General features: G+C 43.4%; 2 protein-coding genes across 2 annotated transcripts in view; one reads left to right on the top strand and one right to left on the bottom strand.

The window, feature by feature from the left end:
- Window positions 1–18,024, top strand: part of HSPE1 (heat shock protein family E (Hsp10) member 1) — a 37,489-nt gene extending 19,465 nt beyond the window's left edge. Inside the window, exons 3-4 of the mRNA XM_068244951.1 lie at window positions 16,950–17,039; window positions 17,125–18,024. Coding sequence (XP_068101052.1) covers window positions 16,950–17,039; window positions 17,125–17,175 — 141 coding nt within the window. The 3' untranslated portion in view covers window positions 17,176–18,024. The remainder of the gene's footprint in view (window positions 1–16,949; window positions 17,040–17,124) is intronic.
- Window positions 1–21,694, bottom strand: part of HSPD1 (heat shock protein family D (Hsp60) member 1) — a 715,033-nt gene that overhangs the window by 295,363 nt on the left and 397,976 nt on the right. The gene's annotated exons all lie outside the window — the stretch shown is intronic.

The following is a 21,694-nucleotide window of genomic DNA, read 5'->3' as shown; positions in this document are numbered from 1 at the left end:
CTACTTCACAACTCTTAGAAAAGGTGGTCACTGTGGGGATACCACATCACCTGTATGACAAGGAGAGACCCGGAGCCAAAGGTGGGTTGCAGTCCATGCAATCTCCTATCGCCAACGGTGAAATAACCGTCCCCGCTTGGTATTCTAGGTCCTACAGGAGCCGGATGGTCGCACTCCTGGTTGGCCCTTCTTGGTTATAGATAACACCACACCCAGAAGGTGAACACCTCCAAAGGAGATGTAATGTATAGCACTGAGGGGTGGATGCGCCCAAAAATAGATAATGTAAAGAAAAGACATTTCTGGCGTCCATGCTTGTGACCATATTTTAAAGGCACTCCTGAAGAAGCTGGCTGAGACCTGTGAAACGCATTGTCCTTTTCAACATGCTGAATAAATTTTTAATATTTTTTTTTTACATTTACTCTGTGGTTTGTGATCTTGCATCTGGAGTGGTAGAGACACCTCCCTCCCCCTTATCTTTTGTTTCATTACATAACCCATTTTTGGGTGCTTCCACCCCTCAGTAATTCACAACCATACAATAGGTGGGAACATGAGCCATACATGTTTACTCTTCTATAATCTATGCCAGGGGTTCCCAGTCTTTTTGAAATGGAGGGCCTCTTTCATGCAAAACATTTTTGACGTGGAGGATTCAAGCACAACTTTTTGCGACCCAAACAAATCTGTACAGGTGGGCACAGTGGCGTAGCTAGGGTGTTGGACACCCGGTGTGGATAATTTACCGACACAACCCATAGTGGGCGTGGCTATGGGTGGGGCCAAACGTGCATGAACTTGGCAGCGGTGTAAGCTACGGATAACAGGCCTGCCCATTGAAATACTGGATGGAGCCCCCTGTCCTTTATTTAGATAATTTACAATCAGTATAGGCATAGATCAATTTTGATTGGTCAATCACGGACCAATTTTACCACCCCCATGCAGTAAGTGAGCCAACAGACAATGAATTTGATGAACAGAGCTAAAATTGGCTAATCAAAATTGTATGTGTGTACCAGGCTTTACAGCTAATACTGTACATACTGAAAGTAGCAGGGATCAGCATACAATACAGCTGGTTTACAATCCGTAAAGGCACAGAGTAACACCTTATACTGTACACACTAGAGGTAGATCAGCACACAGTGCAGGCACTAGAGAACAGCGTATACTGTACATACTGTAGGCAGCAGAGATCAGCACACTGCAGCTAGCTTGCCAAAAAAATGAGGGTTACGTGCGTAGCGAAAAATAGGTGTGGCCATGGACCAGCAATGTGGGTGTGGTCACGGGTGGAGACAAATTTACATGAACCTAGCAATGGTGGGCCATTAGACTAGGAGAGTGGTGGCAAACTTTTTGGAGGCAGAGTGCCCAAACTGCAACCCACACGTCACTTATCTGTCGCAAAGTGGCAACAGCAATTTAAACTAAATACTGTACAAACGTTTTAACTCATACATGAACATTATGGAAAATCCAAGTTGAAAATAAACTGTAAAGATAAACCATTTCATCCATCCTACTCCTGAATAAATGAATTCATTTTTTTAGAACCTCCCAGTTTTTTATTTTCTGTTTTTAAAAAGCTAAAGAAGTAGGTGTAATGCTATTGTCTCATATGATAATGATTCAGCTTTTCCCATAGTCTCGCAGTTAGCAATCATGTGACCCCTAACAAGACAAATTCAGCAATCCTGAGGCCCCCAACAAGACAAATTCAGCAATCATGAGGCCTCCAACCAGACAAATTCAGCAGTCATGAGGCACATAAATAGACAGCATTTCACATAAATAAGCAGAATGCCCGCTTAATATGGTAGACACCTCTCACCTGGCTTCTGAATTCTCCTCTACTGGCTGCTGTGCCTGGCAATACTGGTTTTGGTTGGAATGGTGGATGATGTGTGAGCTGGAAGGCCTGGCAGTGATGCTGTGGCCTGGCTGGCGGTGATGCTGTGGCTGGGTTGGCTGGCGGTGATGCTGTGGCTGGGTTGGCTGGTAATGATGCTGTGACCTGGCTGGCGGTAATGCTGGTTGAAGTAAATGCTGGCCTGACTGGTGGTGATGCTGTGGCCTTTTTGACAGTGATTCTGGGCTGGTTGGCTGGTGGTGATGCTGGGCTGGCTGGCCTGGATAGTTTAGGTAGCGCCAGGAGCCCCTCAGTGTAGGTAGTCACAGGTGCCCCCCAGTTCAGGTAGTGACAGAGACCCCTCCAGTGTATGTAGTGACAGGAGCCCCCAGTTTAGGTAAAGACAGGCACACCCCCATTTAGGTAGTGAGAGACAGGGACCCCCATTTAGGCAGTGATAGGGACCCCCCCCCTCTAGCCGCCGCTCCCCCCCCCCCCCTCACCTTGCAGCGTCAGGCCATGTCTTTTGCCCACAGTTAAGGCCTACTCGTGATGTCATTTCTGCCCTTAAAGAGAACCCGAGGTGGGTTTAAAGAATATTATCTGCATACAGAGGCTGGATCTGCCTATACAGCCCAGCCTCTGTTGCTATCCCAAACCCCCCTAAGGTCCCCCTGCACTCTGCAATCCCTCATAAATCACAGCCACGCTGCTGACAAACAGCTTGTCAGAGCTGGCTGTGTTTATCTCTATAGTGTCAGTCTGCTGCTCTCCCTGCCTCCTGCAGAACTCCAGTCCCCGCCTGCATCCCTTCCCTCCCTGCTGATTGGAGGGAAGAAACGGGGGCAAGGACCGGAGCTATGCAGGAGGCGGGGGAGCAGCTGAGACTGACACTACAGATGTAAATACAGCCTCAAAGCACGGCTGTGATTTATGAGGAATTGCAGCGTGCAGGGGGACCTTAGTGGGCTTTGTAATAGCAACAGAGGCTGGGCTGTATAGGCAGATCCAGCCTCTGTATGCAGATAACATTCTTTAAACACACCTCGGGTTCTCTTTAACTTTTTTTCTTGTCTCCTCCAATCGCTGAGTTGCCTCAGCCTTGCTTGTAAACACAAGTGAGTAGGGGATTAGGTTTCAGATAAGCTGCTGGCAGGGAAATAAAGTGAAGAGGAGGAATAGATTATAGATAAAAAAAACACCCAGCATACAATTCTTTGGCACGACTACTAAAGGGCCAGTGCTCCTTAAGTATGTGATAACTCCAAATCATAACAGCAGAAAAAGTTTTGAATGCAGGATTAGCATCTTTATCACTTAATACACTCAGACCAGTTGCTGTTGAAATTTGATTTTTATGGTGACGATACCACTTTAAAGAACAAGTGACACCCATGCTAACCTAGAAATAAACACATATATAAGTAGATAAATACTACCTCTACTTACATAACAGATGTATTGTGCTATCCACGTAATGATTCCTGTGAATTTTACAAAAGAAAAGCAGTAAATCCTTTTCTAGGCAGTGGCCATCTTGCCAAGCTAATGTGACATCATATCCTCCTTAACTCTTGTTTCCTCTCTCCCTTCTCTTGCTCATTGTTTATTCATTAGCTGCCCTTCTCCCAGAGTTTTTTTTTTTTTTTTTTTTTTTTTTTTTTTTTCATCTTGGGTACCCTTTAATTTGTAGTCGCCAAACCAAATTTTAACAACCTATCAAATTATTTGAGTTCGTGAGCAAAGGGAGTGCATAAACTTGCATCAACACAGAATTATTTCCATCTCATTGACCATCTCTATTAGTGACACATCAGGCTTTAGTCTTACAGCATAGATGTTATTTAGTGTGTGTGTGTGTGTGTGTGTGTATGTATGTATGTATGTAGCATGCCTTAAATGGAATGTGCTGCACGCTACGTGGGCTACTGGCTGCGTAGTGCGTGTGATCACGGGCGCGTGCTATGCTGCGGGTAGTGCAGCATAGTGAGCGCTTGTTTAGAATAAAATAATTCTTAGCAAAAGCCTATTTGGCGAATAAAACCAGTTATAGATCATTTTGTTGTGCTAAATAGCGATAAAGTTATTGGTGATTGAATGGAAGGAGCATTGAAAGATGAAAATTTGCCCTGGCTCGTAAGGCGGAAAAAAAAAACCTTGGTGAACTAGTAAATGCAGAAAGTTGCACTACATAGTAAGTTTCTGCAATGTTCACAGTGCATGCAGTACATTACTGCATAATAAGTGAGTTAACAGAGGCAGTGAAGCATACTTTTCATTGTATGTCACCGAAAGGTCGCATAACGTAGTGCTACTTTTTCTTTACCTTGCTTTAATGTTTGTACAGACAACGCAACGCAGCTTAAATTCATGAACATTAACTTTTTGATAAACTTTATTGAACATTTTTTGATATTTTTGATTTTGATCAAAGTGTCAGCTTCAGTATAAATGGAAGTTGGAGTGAAAGACATTGATACTTTTATGAATTACTCTCAAACACAGCGCAGGCTGAAGTGCCTAATGTTGACCCCTTGAAGTTTTAGGAATGCTAATGAGTTACTCCACTCAACTCAGCCTGGCCTTTGTCCTAACCTTCTATGTATTAGATAGCGCTCCACATCAGTTCACAATGATGAAAATAGAAAATGACTGTCCCCCTTGGGACCGCACTCACCCGTCCAAGATGACCACTGCGAGATTGGTCAATACAGGCTCTGGTTTTCTTCCTAACTCGATCTGTCCTCAAGCTGCCACTGTACATCCAGTCAGTGCTGTTCAGGGATGGAGATCTCTTGTTTATACTCCAATTCCATGTATACCTCATAAACAAGAATTGCATCCCATAGCGTAATTCCGTTAAAAGTAGAACATTTATTAAGTTAAACTACTCACAAACATTGGAGTTTAGTACAGCATTCAGAGTATTAACGGGCTCTCCCCCGTGCCTCCTGGGTAAGGCTCGTAGATGGCGCCGTTTCTCCACCCGGCGCGTTTCGTCACACGCATGACTCATGAGCCAGAGGACAACCAGGAAGGACGCTAGGTCGGGCAGCTAGAACGCAGAGAAACGGCGCCATCTACGATTGGAGTACAAACAAGAGATCTCCATCCCTGAACAGCACTGACTGGATGTACAGTGGCAGCTCTCTGTATCCTCACCTTCTGCACTGTGCCAGACTATTGTGGGGAGCGATGACAGAAGTCTTTGCAAAGTCTGAGGTTACTATGTTTTCAGGCGATATACATTTTCTTGTAAGACTGGAACAGAAATTCCCTTCATTTTCAAAACCTTTTCCAATATCAAGGCCTCTGGTAGTTCAGGAGAAGGGGCAAGTGGCGTTTGGAGTCGCCTTTTAAAATGTCAACACCCTCTTAGGGGAATGAGCATTTAAAATAGATTCATAATTCAATGAAAGACAATTCATAAATTAAACCTCAGGGAAAAAAAAGGTATTTTTCTTTTGTCATAACCCAAATAATAAAGTGTAGCTGTTGGATATAAAATCAATTCTTTATTTTTATCTGGTAAACAAGTAGTAAGGATGCTAACCAGGCAATCCAAAAGTAAAAAAATCACTCTTAGGGCCCATTCACACTTGCGTTTGCAAAACGCCAGCAATTATAGCCGGCGTTTTGCAGGAGTAATATTTTTTTTTTTTTTCCAGCGGAAAAATCACTGAACACTGCAGCAATTTTTTTTCTCCACGAACGCGTTTAGCGCTTCTGTAGCACTGAAATGCGATCGCCGGGAAATCGCCTAAAATGGTGCAGGTTATGCGTTTTGGGTCGATTCGCGGCGATTAGCGTAAACTGCCCAAGTAAGAACGGACCCATAGGGTTTAATTACACTATCTCTTTCAAAAGCACTAGTGTTTAAGCGTTTTGCCAAAATCGCCGGCAAAACGCTGAAGTGTGAATGGGCCCTAAGGGCTGGTGCACACCAAGAGTGCTTTTTAAAAACACTTGCACTTTTAAAAGTGATTTTCTAATGTATTTGGAAAAAACTCATTGCTCTGGTGTGCTCCATCCCATTCAAATGCAAATGCGGGTCCTGCAGCATTTTTGCTGATCTGTGAGGCGATTCAGCCCCAATGTTAACCACTTCAGGATTCTGCGTACGCATAAGTACGCCCCTGAATCCTGAAGTGTGCTACGTGAACACCCTGCGAGCCGATCGCGGCTCGCAGGGTAAATGTAAACACACGGGAAGATCTTCCCCGCTGTTTACATACATACGGCGCAGCAGCGCCGTAGAGGAGATCGGCGATCCCCGGCCTCTGATTGGCCGGGGATCGCCGGCATCTGATAGGCTAAATCCTATCCGGCGCAGGACGGAATTCCGTCCTGCGCCGCTTACAGGGGGAGGGAGAGAAAGGGAAGGAGGCCAGGAAGCGCTGCGGAGGGGGGCTTTGAAGAGCCCCCCGGAAGCACAGCAAGCCGGCGGCGATCAGACCCCCCCAGCAGGACATCCCCCCAAGTGGGGAAAAAAGGGGGGGGGGGGGAAGTCTGATTGCCCTGCCTGCCAGCTGATCGGTGCTGCGGGCTGGAGAGCCCACGCAGCACCGATCAGCAAAACCACCCCCTGGCACAGAAGTGGTTAAGTATAGGAAAGTGGAAAATTGCTCTGAAAAGCACTGGATCAGAGCGATTTTCCAAGGTTTTTTTACAGAACCTGTTCAGTTACAGCTCTACTGTAATAAAAAATGCTGCACCAAAATGCTCCAAAAATCACTAGACATGCTTAGAAAATCGCTAGACAGCTGCCTAGAGCTGCCTAGAAAATCACTTCCAAAAGTGCTGAGCGTTTGCGGTTACGCTAGCGCTTTTTGGTGTGCACTGCCCCTTTCTTTTGTTGTTAAAAGATCATTCCCCAGTTTGCCTGGCTCTTATTTGGTACATTGCCGCATAAAGGAAGTTGAAAGGCATGCTTGCTGTTTGTTTGTTTTTTTGCTCCTTTATTTCCCCTCAGACTTAAAGGGAACCTTAACTGAATGAGGGTAAAGAGTTTCACTTACCTGGGGCTATTACCAGCCCCCTGCAGCAGTCCTGTGCCCTCGGAACCGCTCTGGAATCCTCCGGTCCCTCGCTGTCACTTAGTTTCATTTCTGACGACTCACCAGTCGGCCGGCCGTCATGCGTATTATTGGACGCATTCCCTACTGCAATTAGCGCTGTTGCGGAACGCAACGTGTACAAAAATACGCATTGCCGCATTCCGCACGCGTGCGGAATGCGGCAATGCGTATTTTTGCACGCGTTGTGGTCCGCAACATCACTAATTGCAGTAGGAAATGCGTCCAATAATACGCATGGCGGCCGGCCGACTGGTGAGTCGTCAAAAACGAAACTAAGTGACAGCGGGGGACCGGAGGATTCCAGAGCAGCTCCGAGGGCACAGGACTACTGCAGGGGGCTGGTAATAGCCCCAGGTAAGTGAAACTCTTTACCCCCGTTCAGTTAAGGTTCCCTTTAACTAATACAGCGTGATTGGGTGAAGTCTCTTTCCCTCCTGTTTTCCCCTCCCACACCTCTGTGAGGGCTGGAACCCACAAGAGCGTTTTTTTGAGCATTTTGGCAGCGCTGCGATACGCTAGCGTTTTGCCAAAACGCTCAGCTGATGTTAATGGATGGGGCAACTTCCACAGGAGCGTTTGCGTTTCCCAGAAACGCAAACGCAGGACATGCAGCATTTTGGGAGCGTTAGCGCTTCAATGTAAAGTATTGAAACGCTAGCAGAAACGCTCAGCAAAACCTAAACTGAGCGGTTTTGCTAGCGTTTTGCGGTTCAGCACACTGTAACAAAATTAAAAATAATTCACAGGACCAATCAGGATAAAAACGCAAAACGCTACACAACCGCTGAGCAAAAAAATACAATGTTGCAAAACGCAACCGCAAACGCGCATGAATCCGCTTGCAAACCGCTCAGACAAAACTCTAGCGGTAGCGTTTTGCGTTTTCTGTTTTCAGTGGGTTCCAGGCCTCACTCTTGATTGTCCAATATTTATCATACTGAGAACCTGCAGAGTCGCACAATGACAGTGCACTTTCTATTGCAGAGCTGGGTGGGAGTGTCTGAAGGCTGTCTGTGTTTGCATTGGCCTCCCTCCTCCTAGAGCAGGGGTCTCAAACTCGCGGCCCGCGGGCCATTTGCGGCCCGCGATACAATATTTTGTGGCCCCAGGGCCCCAGAGCTTGTAGGGGCCTCCAGTGGCTACAAGAGGAAAAAAAAAATTTTCAAATCTGCCTTATAGTTTTTGAGAAAATCGATTTTAAAGTTGCAAAGGAAAAAAAATACACATTTAAAAACCTGCCGATTTTAATGGTTAATAGCAAATCCACCTTAAATGCTAGAAACCCTAAATTTGCAGGATATGTTAAGGAGATCATTAGGAATAAGAGGAAAAAACAATTTTTCAAAAAGACCTTATAGTTTTTGAGAAAATCAATTTTAAAGTTTCGAAGGAAAATAGTATATTTTTAAATGCGGTAAATGTCACTTTTAGTAGCAAACCTAACGGTAGTGTAATTTTACATGTATCAAAAGAAAGAGCAATACATTTCCAGACAGGGTTTCCAGGGGGTCCATACGCAGCCGCAGCGCTTTTGCCAGGGATCGCTATACAGCCGCAATATGGCTGTATGAAGATTCCTGGCATTTTTTCCTATTTCCCCATTTTTTTATATTTTTTTTTATGTTTAGAGTGTGGGAATTTTTTTAAAAAAAAATTATGTGGGGTCCCCCCTCCTGAAACTTTTTAACCCCTTGTCCCCCATGCAGGCTGGGGTAGCCAGAATGTGGAGCTCCGACCGATTGGGGCTTCACACCCTGACTATACCAGCTGCAAAAAAGGTCCCTTAATGCCGATGATTTTTGTTCCAGGGTATCTGTTGGGGGGGGGGGGCAGGTTTATTTTGCTCTAGGGCCCCATTGTTGCTTAAACCGGCCCTGCCTGCCGGCAAAAGCGACACGGAAGCGAACTATATTTGCCCATTTTACCTTATAGTTCGCTTCAGTGCTCCCAAGTAATCCGCCGCATCCCCGCCGCTAAACAAGGGCTGCAGAGCTCCCAAATCCCCCGGGCAAACATCCACGACTGCGCTGAGGGGCAGAGCTTCCAGCTGTAGCTCTTCCCCTCCTGACGTCAATCGCCGAATGGATCGCCGCCTCTCCCCCGCCCCTCTCTGTGAAGGAAGAGTGAGAGGGGCGGGCAGAGGCGGCGATCCGCCGCGATTGATGTCAGGAGGGGCAGAGCTGAAGCTGAAAGCTCTGCCCCTTCCAGGAAATGCCGGCGGATTGCCCCCCGGGGCGATTTGGGCGGGGACACTTGAACTCCCAGCCTCATCCTGACTTTGCCTCCTGCGGCCCCCGGGTAAATTGAGTTTGAGACCCCTGTCCTAGAGTAAGGGAGGAAATGACATCAGGATTGGCTTTAGACACGGATTCCAAAATGGCAAATGCCCATAATAGTTTTCTCTTTGTTTTCTATATGAAACTTACTGAAATCCAAAACATGGACAGTGCAATACATATTTTATGTAAGTAGAGCAAGTATTTTTTTTTTTTTTTTTTTTTTTTTTTTTTTTTTAGATAGTATGGCTGACAGCCCCTTTTTAAAATTATATTGTAATCTTTAAGGCGGCCATACATCTACCGATTTTATGGCCCAATCAACCATCCTATTTAATAATTTTAGTGAATCCGATGAAAAACTGTGTAACAGCAAGCATGCTTGATTAATGATTTGACCGATTTTAAAGCCCCATCTACACTATGGGACATTGCAGCGATCCGGCGGCTCGATTAGCCGCCGGATCGCCTCTTCCGCGTGCCCGCCGCATCCCCGCTCGTCGCGCGTGCGCCGCATTCGATTCCCCGCTCGTACCCGCCGGTGCCGCTTATCTTCCTCTCGATTCCCTGCCATTGTCCCCTTGCGGGGAGCGAGCAGGAAATCGGCGCTGCGGAGATCCGTCCTGTCGGATCTTATCAATCGAGCCGCATCAGCGGCTCGATTGATAAGGAGCATCGCGGCCGCATCTACTCGTGTAGATGCGGGGTTTAGGCTGAAATTGGTTGTGTGCATCAATCGGACATACTGGAAATATCTCAGCTGAAAACTCTCAATCCTGTCCATAGTGGCTACGGTGGTCGATATCTCAACGACTGATGAATGTGATAGACATTGCTTGCCTGGCCACCACCAAGTGTAAATATGTTAAAAAGATACAATCTAACAATGATTAAAATACAAGTAAAAGGCAAGGGATCTATAATGATAGACCCAAACGAATCTATAAAAAGTATATTTTATCACTTTTGTAAATTCATAAAATGAGGGATAAAATTGGTTAATTCAACCTAGATGTAATATTTGGCAATAATATTGAGCTGTAAAATACACAGTTTGCTATTGTTTAATTATTGCTAATGCACTGATGCTGAGAAAGAAGTATATTCTTAAATACTGCTGTATGCAGCAAAGCACTTCAGCTGCTAATTATAGATGATGACACTGTTGTTTTAAATAGTAGATGGTGTCGTTACTAATATTGCACTGTTCCTTCAGTTAATATACTGCAGAAATAACATGTAATGCTGCTCCTGAGGTTTTCAGGTGTTAAAAGTGCACTTTCGTCTGTTGCAGAGAAAATTGGTTGCAGGCAAGTTTCAGCACATGCATGGCTATCAGTGAGGTAGAGTACTCACGCTCCTTCTAGAAGAGGCTCTTCCTGTTATGGTGATGCGGGGAGCCGCTCGATCTCATTCGCCCCGGCCGGCGGCTGGATGAGAGAGTCTCAGACTTACTGCTGCAGGCGCAGTGTCGGGCAGCGTGCCCGGCTCACTTGATGTGCGGGGAGCGTCCTCCCGTTGTAGCGGAGATGGTGAGCGTAGCTGTATCAGCGTTCCGGAACAGCGCTGGATGGGAACGCCCCCTCTCCTCCGTGTTGCGTGACGTCACGCGTAATAGCCGATGCTAATGTTTCGGAAGGAACGCCTTCCTTTCTCAAAGCTGGGCTACCAGTGGCTGAGGGGGCTTCCTTTTAAAGAACTCACAGTGCTAGGTCAATAAAATAAATATAGTAATTTCATTCAAATGCATAAAGTTCTAGTTCTTTGTTCAAACCATGGGGGACTAGAGTATTTAAATTAAATATCCAGTTAGATTAACGTCTGGACATTTCCATCAGGTAATCACCACCTCTCCAGGGTTTTAGTACCTGTTCTATAACACAGAACTTTGATCCTTTAAAGGAACAGTTATGCATCAATCTATAGTGAGCTGATAAAGGATGATTTTTATTGCCTTTTTGAATATTATTGCAATGTTCTCCCAGTCTTTCCTTTAACGGGCGTTTTGTTCTGCCAACATATTGTTTAAGACATGGACATGTCAGTACGTAAATGACACCCTTTGTGTCACAGTTAGTTACATTTTTGATGCAGAATTGCTCTTTAGTGGTGGTGGACACTAATTCTTTCACCCTCTCTACAGGTAGTTGTGTTTCCTTACAAGCTCTACAGAAACCACATTTTTTTTGAAGTAGCCGTCATGTTTTTTCTCTTTAGGACTCTTGACAGTAGGTGCAAGTATATTACCTAAATTCCTAGATTTTTTTTAAAAATAATTTTTGGATGTTCTGTTAGAATAGGTGTTAGTAAAGGGTCTTCCCTTAAGATGTTCCAGTACCTCCCTACTATTTTTCTCACACTGAGCCTGGGAGGTGTAATCCAAGACAAGACTTGGTTGTTCCGCTGTATATGGGTTCGGTATTTTTTCTTTTAACAAGACCTGTCTCTCTGAACTCATTGCCTTAAATTTTGCGTTCACAATGGCATCTGCAGGATATCCTTTCTGTTGGAAAACGATTCTGGAGGGTATCTGCCTCCTCCTCAAAATCCACCAGCCGAGTACAGTTTCTTCTCAACCTCAGGAACTGGCCCTGAGGTATGTTGGTAAGCCACCTCAAATGATGACAGCTGTCGATGTTTATATAACTATTCGTATCTACCTGTTTAGAGAAGGTTTTGGTCAAAATCTCCCCTTGTTCAATAAATACTGTAAGATCCAGAAAGTTGATTCTTTCCTTATTATACTCTCCAGTGAACCTTAGATTATAATCGTTATTAATCCAGTTGAGGAATCCCTCTAAACTCTCTTGAGTACCTCTCCAAATAAAAAAGGCGTCATCTATAAACCTCCTCCAGAGCACCAGGAAGGGTCCGAGGCCCATAGGACCACTGAGCACAAATCTCTCCCAGTGGGCCATGTAAAGGTTTGCAAAGGCCGGAGCAAACCGGGTCCCCATTGCCGTCCCGGTGCCCTGGAGGAAGTACCGCCCCTCAAAAAGGAAGTAGTTATGCTTAAGTATAAACAAAATACTGTGTATAACAAATTCAATCTGTTCTTGGGGTATCTGATGATACTCTTCCAAGAAAAATCGGGCTGCCTCTGCACCCTTCTCATGTGGTATCACCGTATAGAGCGAATTAACGTCCACTGTGCACAGCCAGTAATCTTCATGCCAATTGCATTCAGATAGAACCTCCAAGAAATGTCTAGTGTCTTTAATATATGTGGGAGATGTTTTAACAATCTCTTGTAGATAAAGATCAACATACTTGGATAAGTTAGATGTCATAGAACCGATCCCCGATATTATCGGTCTCCCCGGAGGGTCTAGAAGACCCTTGTGTATTTTGGGGAGATGATAATATACGGGGATCCTTGGATTGCTGCTATATAGATAGAATTCATCATCATTAAGAATACCATTTTGTTTTGCTTCTTGTAAAAAGTCTTTTAGTCTTTTCAAAAACTTAAAGGTAGGATCCAGTTTCAGCACCTGATATGTACTGTCATCTTGTAATTGGCGTAACGCCTCTTTCTGATATTGTTCTATATCCTGCATGACTAAGTCTCGCGTTTGAGACTTTAGTATTGCAGGATTTGCGCAAATTAAAGCCCAAATTTTCCGATAATTTGACACAAGTTGAGAGGAAGGCGATGAAAACACTCCAAAATGATGCAGCAATTATCATCCGTCCTGCGGATAAGGGAGGGGGGATTGACTTAGTCATGCAGGATATAGAACAATATCAGAAAGAGGCGTTACGCCAATTACAAGATGACAGTACATATCAGGTGCTGAAACTGGATCCTACCTTTAAGTTTTTGAAAAGACTAAAATACTTTTTACAAGAAGCAAAACAAAATGGTATTCTTAATGATGATGAATTCTATCTATATAGCAGCAATCCAAGGATCCCCGTATATTATCATCTCCCCAAAATACACAAGGGTCTTCTAGACCCTCCGGGGAGACCGATAATATCGGGGATCGGTTCTATGACATCTAACTTATCCAAGTATGTTGATCTTTATCTACAAGAGATTGTTAAAACAACTCCCACATATATTAAAGACACTAGACATTTCTTGGAGGTTCTATCTGAATGCAATTGGCATGAAGATTACTGGCTGTGCACAGTGGACGTTAATTCGCTCTATACGGTGATACCACATGAGAAGGGTGCAGAGGCAGCCTGATTTTTCTTGGAAGAGTATCATCAGATACCCCAAGAACAGATTGAATTTGTTATACACAGTATTTTGTTTATACTTAAGCATAACTACTTCCTTTTTGAGGGGCGGTACTTCCTCCAGGGCACCGGGACGGCAATAGGGACCCGGTTTGCTCCGGCCTTTGCAAACCTTTACATAGCTCACTGGGAGAGATTTGTGCTCAGTGGTCCTATGGGCCCCGGACCCTCCCTGGTGCTCTGGAGGAGGTTTATAGATGACGCCTTTTTTATTTGGAGAGGTACTCAAGAGAGTTTAGAGGGATTCCTCAACTGGATTAATAACGATTATAATCTAAGGTTCACTGGAGAGTATAATAAGGAAAGAATCAACTTTCTGGATCTTACAGTATTTATTGAACAAGGGGAGATTTTGACCAAAACCTTCTCTAAACAGGTAGATACGAATAGTTATATAAACATCGACAGCTGTCATCATTTGAGGGCGCTTACCAACATACCTCAGGGCCAGTTCCTGAGGTTGAGAAGAAACTGTACTCGGCTGGTGGATTTTGAGGAGGAGGCAGATACCCTCCAGAATCGTTTTCCAACAGAAAGGATATCCTGCAGATGCCATTGTGAACGCAAAAAATTTAAGGCAATGAGTTCAGAGAGACAGGTCTTGTTAAAAGAAAAAATACCGAACCCATATACAGCGGAACAACCAAGTCTTGTCTTGGATTACACCTCCCAGGCTCAGTGTGAGAAAAATAGTAGGGAGGTACTGGAACATCTTAAGAGAAGACCCTTTACTAACACCTATTCTAACAGAACATTAAAAAATTATTTTTAAAAAAATCTAGGAATTTAGGTAATATACTTGCACCTACTGTCAAGAGTCCTAAAGAGAAAAAACATGACGGCTACTTCAAAAAAATGTGGTTTCTGTAGAGCTTGTAAGGAAACACAACTACCTGTAGAGAGGGTGAAAGAATTAGTGTCCACCACCACTAAAGAGCAATTCTGCATCAAAAATGTAACTAACAGTGACACAAAGGGTGTCATTTACATACTGACATGTCCATGTCTTAAACAATATGTTGGCAGAACAAAACGCCCGTTAAAGGAAAGACTGGGAGAACATTGCAATAATATTCAAAAAGGCAATAAAAATCATCCTTTATCAGCTCACTATAGATTGATGCATAACTGTTCCTTTAAAGGATCAAAGTTCTGTGTTAGAGAACAGGTACTAAAACCCTGGAGAGGTGGTGATTACCTGATGGAAATGTCCAGACGTGAATCTAACTAGATATTTATTTTAAATACTCTAGTCCCCCATGGTTTGAACAAAGAACTAGAACTTTATGCATTTGAATGAAATTACTATATTTATTTTATTGACCTAGCACTGTGAGTTCTTTAAAAGGAAGCCCCCTCAGCCACTGGTAGCCCAGCTTTGAGAAAGGAAGGCGTTCCTTCCGAAACATTAGCATCGGCTATTACGCGTGACGTCACGCAACACGGAGGAGAGGGGGCGTTCCCATCCAGCGCTGTTCCGGAACGCTGATACAGCTACGCTCACCATCTCCGCTACAACGGGAGGACGCTCCCCGCACATCAAGGGAGCCGGGCACGCTGCCCGACACTGCGCCTGCAGCAGTAAGTCTGAGACTCTCTCATCCAGCCGCCGGCTGGGGCGAATGAGATCGAGCGGCTCCCCGCATCACCATAACAGGAAGAGCCTCTTCTAGAAGGAGCGTGAGTACTCTACCTCACTGATAGCCATGCATGTGCTGAAACTTGCCTGCAACCAATTTTCTCTGCAACAGACGAAAGTGCACTTTTAACACCTGAAAACCTCAGGAGCAGCATTACATGTTATTTCTGCAGTATATTAACTGAAGGAACAGTGCAATATTAGTAACGACACCATCTACTATTTAAAACAACAGTGTCATCATCTATAATTAGCAGCTGAAGTGCTTTGCTGCATACAGCAGTATTTAAGAATATACTTCTTTCTCAGCATCAGTGCATTAGCAATAATTAAACAATAGCAAACTGTGTATTTTACAGCTCAATATTATTGCCAAATATTACATCTAGGTTGAATTAACCAATTTTATCCCTCATTTTATGAATTTACAAAAGTGATAAAATATACTTTTTATAGATTCGTTTGGGTCTATCATTATAGATCCCTTGCCTTTTACTTGTATTTTAATCATTGTTAGATTGTATCCTTTTAACAGAGACCAATAACAGGTCACTATTAAAATTGAAAACCGAAACCATTCATTAAGCGCAGTCGGTCTATTATATTATATTCACTTTACCTAGGGAACTGGGACCTCCCCTGACTAGACTCAGCAGCTATACATTTGGGCGCATCGCTTATTTTAATCTTTAAAGGGACACTTAAGTCAAACAAAAAAAATGAGTTTTACTCACCTGGGGCTTCCAATAGCCCGCTGCAGCTGTCCGGTGCCCTCGCCATCTCCCTCCAATCATCCTGGCCCCGCCGGCAGCCACTTCCTGTTTCGGTGACAGGAGCTGACAGGCTGGGGAAGCGAGTGATTCTTTGCGTTCCTGGCCACAATAGCGCCATCTATGCTGCTATAGCATATATTATATACCATTATAGCAGCATAGAGGGTGCTAATGATTCTGGGAACGCGAGGAATCACTCGCGTCCCCAGCCTGTCAGCTCCTGTCACCGAAACAGGAAGTGGCTGCTGGCGGGGCCAGGAGGATCGGAGAAAGACAGCGAGGGCACCGGACAGCTGCAGGGGGCTATTGGAAGCCCTAGGTGAGTAAAACTAATTTTTTTTGTTTGACTTAAGTGTCCCTTTAAGTGTAAATATGTGCCACCCCCCCCCCCCCCCACCCCCTCTCCTTTCTCTGTGCAATGTAAAGGCTCACCTGTCCCTCTGCATTGACTCCAAACCTCCTACACAGTCTCCCATGTGTGGCACCAGGCACCTGTGTGTGATGTCAAACATGCGGTGCTTGGTGCGACAGCATATTTGGGGTGTTGACTGAGGCTAGGAATCACAGCAGCTGGACAGTTGAGATTTTACACCACACAGGATGGGAGGGGTGGGCACATTTACATTTGGGGGCAGTTGGAAGAGGCAACATCACTATGCCGATTCCTGATCATTTCACGCTGAAATCTATCGGGATTTGGACTGCAGTGTATGACGAGGCAACAGATCACTCTCCCATCAGATTTGATCAGAGAGAGATCTGTCTCTTGGTCAATCTGGCCATACATCGCTAGATGAATAGGCACCTATAGAGATGGGAATCCCTTTGCTAAGAAATTACTTGCCTTACTTGCTTTAAATTTTTGTTCAAAGCCACACACCACCAGAGAGATGACACAAAAAGCTGTTTTAGCTGGGGCTGATGTCAATAACTTTAGGCTGCTACTGATTAGGGGTAGCATGCTACCCATCTGAACACTAGATATGTTTATTGTGCATCTTATGATCTCATAATATAATTAAATTGTTGTATTAACTTTTTTCTTCTTTTTTTTTTTTTTTTTTTTTTTTTTAGAATGGAGACATTCAGCCAGTTAGTGTAACTGTTGGTGATAAGGTATTGCTTCCAGAATATGGTGGAACCAAGGTCATGATAGATGATAAAGTATGCAAAATGTATTTATGCATTATTTATTTTCCATGCATTAAATTATTCTGTACTGATCTTGCTTGTTTTTTCGTATTTGCAGGAATACTACTTGTTCAGAGATGGTGACATATTGGGAAAATATTTGAATTAAGACTCCTTTTGATCCTCCAGAGGAGAGGCCCACACCACGAAGATATTGTCTATGTATCTGAGCCAAATCCACACATGTTCACCAATTCTTGCTTCATTATACATATAATCATTTTCAAGACCTCAATAACAATGTTGGCATTCACCAAGGCTACATTAGAGCCTATGGCAGAAGAGCCCTTTAGATGCAGAAAAAAAAAGTGTCTTGAAAATAGAAGTCATTCATAGTTAACAAACTCTGACTCACCATGTCAAAGTTGCCTTCGATGGCCAAATGTCAAAGTCCTCCACTTGAGATATGGCAATACAAAATGATTGTACATCTAGGGTCACTAGCACACATCCCTCTTCCCCACATTATCTGCGTTACATTAAAATTTTGCATCCTTCAAAAACTCTATCTTTTGAGATACCTTCTTGAGTAAGATAGAAGCCTAGCTTTTAATGGAACACATTCCTGAAACTATATGGTAGTCCAAAGCCTAATACAGGCTGATGGTAACCAGACTGAAATAATTGGCTTGGAGACTTGGGCAAAGTCAAAAACATTCTGATCAATAACACAACTGTCCAGTACAGCACTCAAGATTGTCCACAGATCTGATAGAAATTGATCCAACCTAGTATTTCAATTTCTTGTCTAATTTTTCAACATTTACTTCATCATCCCTACAATGGCACCCCCTTATCTGCAGATTTAATTGTAAAAGTGGAATGGTTTTCATATTCCTTTTTGTCTTTAATTATATTTGGTTGGGTATATAGAAGTTGTTTGTCTTTGTTTATTTGTTTTTTTTATAGTAGGATGAAAGTCCATATTACCTGGGTAAATAAATCTTCCAATAAGAAATGACTTACTATATTTAGCTTGCCTATCCTGTTTCTTGTTGTTTTTTTCTTGCTCACTGTCAGATTTCGGCGATATGCAATATGAAAAAACACTATTTCTGCTGCTTTCCATCTTCACCTAGCTTTTTCCCTAGCTCAATGCTAATTTCCATCCCTAGTACCACAGCTTAAAAAAAAAACAAAAAAAACACTATTGCCAAAAAAAAAGTAGGCAGTTAAAATTTGACAGAACCGACCAGGTTTTGGGCTAGTCCATCTCTTCATGGAGTTTTCTCAGGGTTTTCTTTGTTTTCAACTGCATTTCCTGAACAGCAGTTGCAAAGTCTAACTGACAAAATAGTGTGCAAGTGATTAGGGAGGCTGGCTGGTGTCTTTCTATTTTGGCAGTAAAACTGCTGTTCAGGAAATGCTGTTGAAAACAAAAAAAATTCCTGAGAATCCCCCAAGAAGAGACAGACTAGCCCAAAACCTGTCGGTTCTGTCAGATTTTAACTGTCTACTTTTTCGCAATAGTGGCCTTTTAAGGCACCCGTATATCTAGTGATGATTTCCAGATGTGTCTCTCACCGCAGGCTGATTCCTGATTAAGTTCATGCTGAAATTGATTGAGTTGACCTTGTGACACCGCCTCACATGCCTGAGGATGTCTCCCTAATGTGCAATGTGTTTCCCCAATCACCCGGTGCCCAGTGCATTAAACATTGCCTGTCCGTGGCCGACTCCAGGTGAAGTCCTTAGTCCATTGCGCGCCCACATTACTACGGCAACCACATGGGACGCGTGTATGGACCAAAGAATGCGTGGCAGACTAGCAGTGCACATGGACAAGTAATGTATAGTGCAATGGGGGTGGGTGTGGTGTGTACATTGAACATTAGTGAGACGACTTTGGGTTTTGTCGCTCATCTAGATTTTGTCGCTCATCTAGAGTCGTTACCACTCCAGACCCAATCGAGTAAGTCTTGCAGCATGTCTGACTGATTCATGCAACCAATTTCAGCCCAAAAATGGTAGCATCGTTGATCGGGCATGCACTTGGCATCACCGATTTGGATGGTCGGTCGGCTGCTAAGTCATCTGATGTATGGCCTGCTTTACTGTCCCTCCCACAACATACATCACCTAGACCATTTTGCCTCATGCACACACTTGACTAACGTTGGCTAAGGTGGATGATAACAAGCCGTCTCAGGCATGTGTACAACATGTGACACGTAAGCAATCTCACACAAGCAGTGGCCGATTCCATTGATCAAGCCATTCCTGCACCCGCCTGACTTCACGGTTGTACCATCCGTCATCCCCCAGCATAACACCGTGCATCATTGGGTACACAGCTGATAGTTGTTTGTGCATGCCAGCCTGCCCAGCGATGTCGTCCAAGGGAATTGGGTCCTGATGTACAACATCAATCACAGGTCTGTATACACTTTAAAGGGGGAGGGGACTTAATTAACTTCTGGCCATAATGTCCTTCTCTTATCCAAAATGGGAAGCTTTCTGTTATTTACATGCTGAAATCCAGACTAAATTTTAAAAAAAAGATGGACATATAGGAACCCTTTTTGAGAAGAAAAGGAGCTTACATATATTTGGGGGGGGGGGGGGTGTAATTTTTAAAGGGAAGGTCCAAGCAAAAAAAAAAAAAAAAAAAAGTTTCACTTACCTGGGGCTTCTACCAGCCCCATGTAGCCATCCTGTGCCCTCGTAGTCACTCACTGCTGCTCCAGTCCCCCGCTGGCAGCTTTCTGACCTCGGAGGTCAGGGCCACATTGCATACATTTTTACGAACCCACCGAAGAAAAAAAAAAATGCACCTTTATTTCCAAACACTATTGTCACCATACTTTGTACTAGGGACATAATTAAAATAACCAGAACAAATAGGCAGATAAAAATGTGTGGGTTTTATGAACAGTAGCAGAGTTTATATTCAAACAATAGGGGATGAAATTGGAGAAATAGTGTTTGTTTTTGTTTTTTTTTTCTTCCCCTTGTTTTTCCCTTTAAAGAGGAGCTGTTAGGTATAAGGTCTCAGAGAAAATAAACACATATATCAGTAGCTAAAGATTGGCTGTACTTACATTACATATGCATTTCACTGTCCACGTTTGTACTTCACAGAATTTGTATATAGTATATGCAGAGATAGATTCTCCTGACAGCTCATGGCAGGCTCCATGTTTTTCTGTCCAATGTGTCGTCATGTCCTGCCTGCTTCCTGATCACAGATAAGCTCCTACTTGAACAACACAGTGTGCAGTGAATATTAATAAGCCATGTGGCTAGGAACAATAGCTGACTCCTGCAGTGTACTCTGCCCAGGAGATTTATCAGTGCTACGCGCTGGACTGAGTTACAAGCTGCTGAAACGTCTCATTAGCAGCCGAGGGGAGGGCCCCAGAATGCTTTGCAATATAGTATGCGGCTTGCGTCCTCTTAGGTCTAACAGCTTTTCTGATAAGAACACATCAAAGGTAAAAGAGATTTTTATCTTCAATAATACCTTTATGGCTTCCTTCTAAACTGTTTAACACAGGAGAATAGAGGTTTAAATTAGCTTCTGCAGCCTGACAGTTACTCTTTAAAGGACAACTGTAGTGAGAGGTATGTGGAAGCTGCCATATTTGTTTCCTTTTAAAGAGACACTGAAGCGGAAAAAAAATGATATAGTGAATTGGTTGTGTACTATGAATAATTACTAGAAGATTAGCAGCAAAGAAAATATTCTCATATTTTTATTTTCAGGTATGTAGTGTTTTTTTCTAACACTGCATCATTCTATATGTGCAGATTACACAACACTCCACATTCAAAATGATTCTTTCAGAGCAGTCTGTGAACTAATGACCTCTCCTCTGGCAGAGAAAAATTAAATAGTCCAGGAACAGTTGAGATAATAAGTCAGAAAACAGCCCTCTCCAGGACTTTGAAAGTCGTAGAGCTTAATCACTTTTTTTGTAAAGAGATAACTGGAGTTTCTTAACTCTTCCTGTACTGGAAACAATTAGACTGATGCATCTGATTTTAATGTTTTATTTCTTAGCTGTACTACACATACAAATCATAATATCATAATTTTTTTTTCCGCTTCAGTGTCTCTTTAAGCAATACTAGTTGCCTTGCTGATCTATTTGGCTGCAAAATTCTCTGAATCACGCCAGAAACAAGCATGCAGCTAATCTTGTCAGATCTGACAAAAATATCACACACCTGATCTGCTGCATGCTTGTTCAGGGTCTGTGGCTAAAAGTATTAGAGGCAGAGGATCAGCAGGATAGCCAGGAAACTGGAAACAAATATGGCAGCCTCCACATAGTTCTCACTACAGTTGTTTAAAATGCATAGAAAATAATTACTGAAAACAAATAACAAGCCCAATTGGTGAAAAAAAACAAGATAGATATATTTTCATTGTGACGAGTAGTGATTAAGCGATTGGTAAATGAAAGGAATGAACACTGAAAGGTGAAAATTGCTCTTGTCTGTTAGGGTAAAAAAAAACCTTTGGGATGAAGTGGCTAGATTTATGCCAAGGCCTGTGAACGTAAACTTATAATGCTGGTCCAAAGGATTTTCATATGTCAAAGTTCAATATTGAGGGTTAGTAAAAGCAGTAGTAGTACTTGGCTGAAAGAAAGGCCTTCTGATAATTGCTTTAAGGGCCCTTT

Source organism: Hyperolius riggenbachi, chromosome 7 (assembly GCF_040937935.1).
Source record: "Hyperolius riggenbachi isolate aHypRig1 chromosome 7, aHypRig1.pri, whole genome shotgun sequence".
Taxonomy (NCBI): domain Eukaryota; kingdom Metazoa; phylum Chordata; class Amphibia; order Anura; family Hyperoliidae; genus Hyperolius; species Hyperolius riggenbachi.
This window is presented reverse-complemented; position numbering and strand designations above follow the sequence as displayed.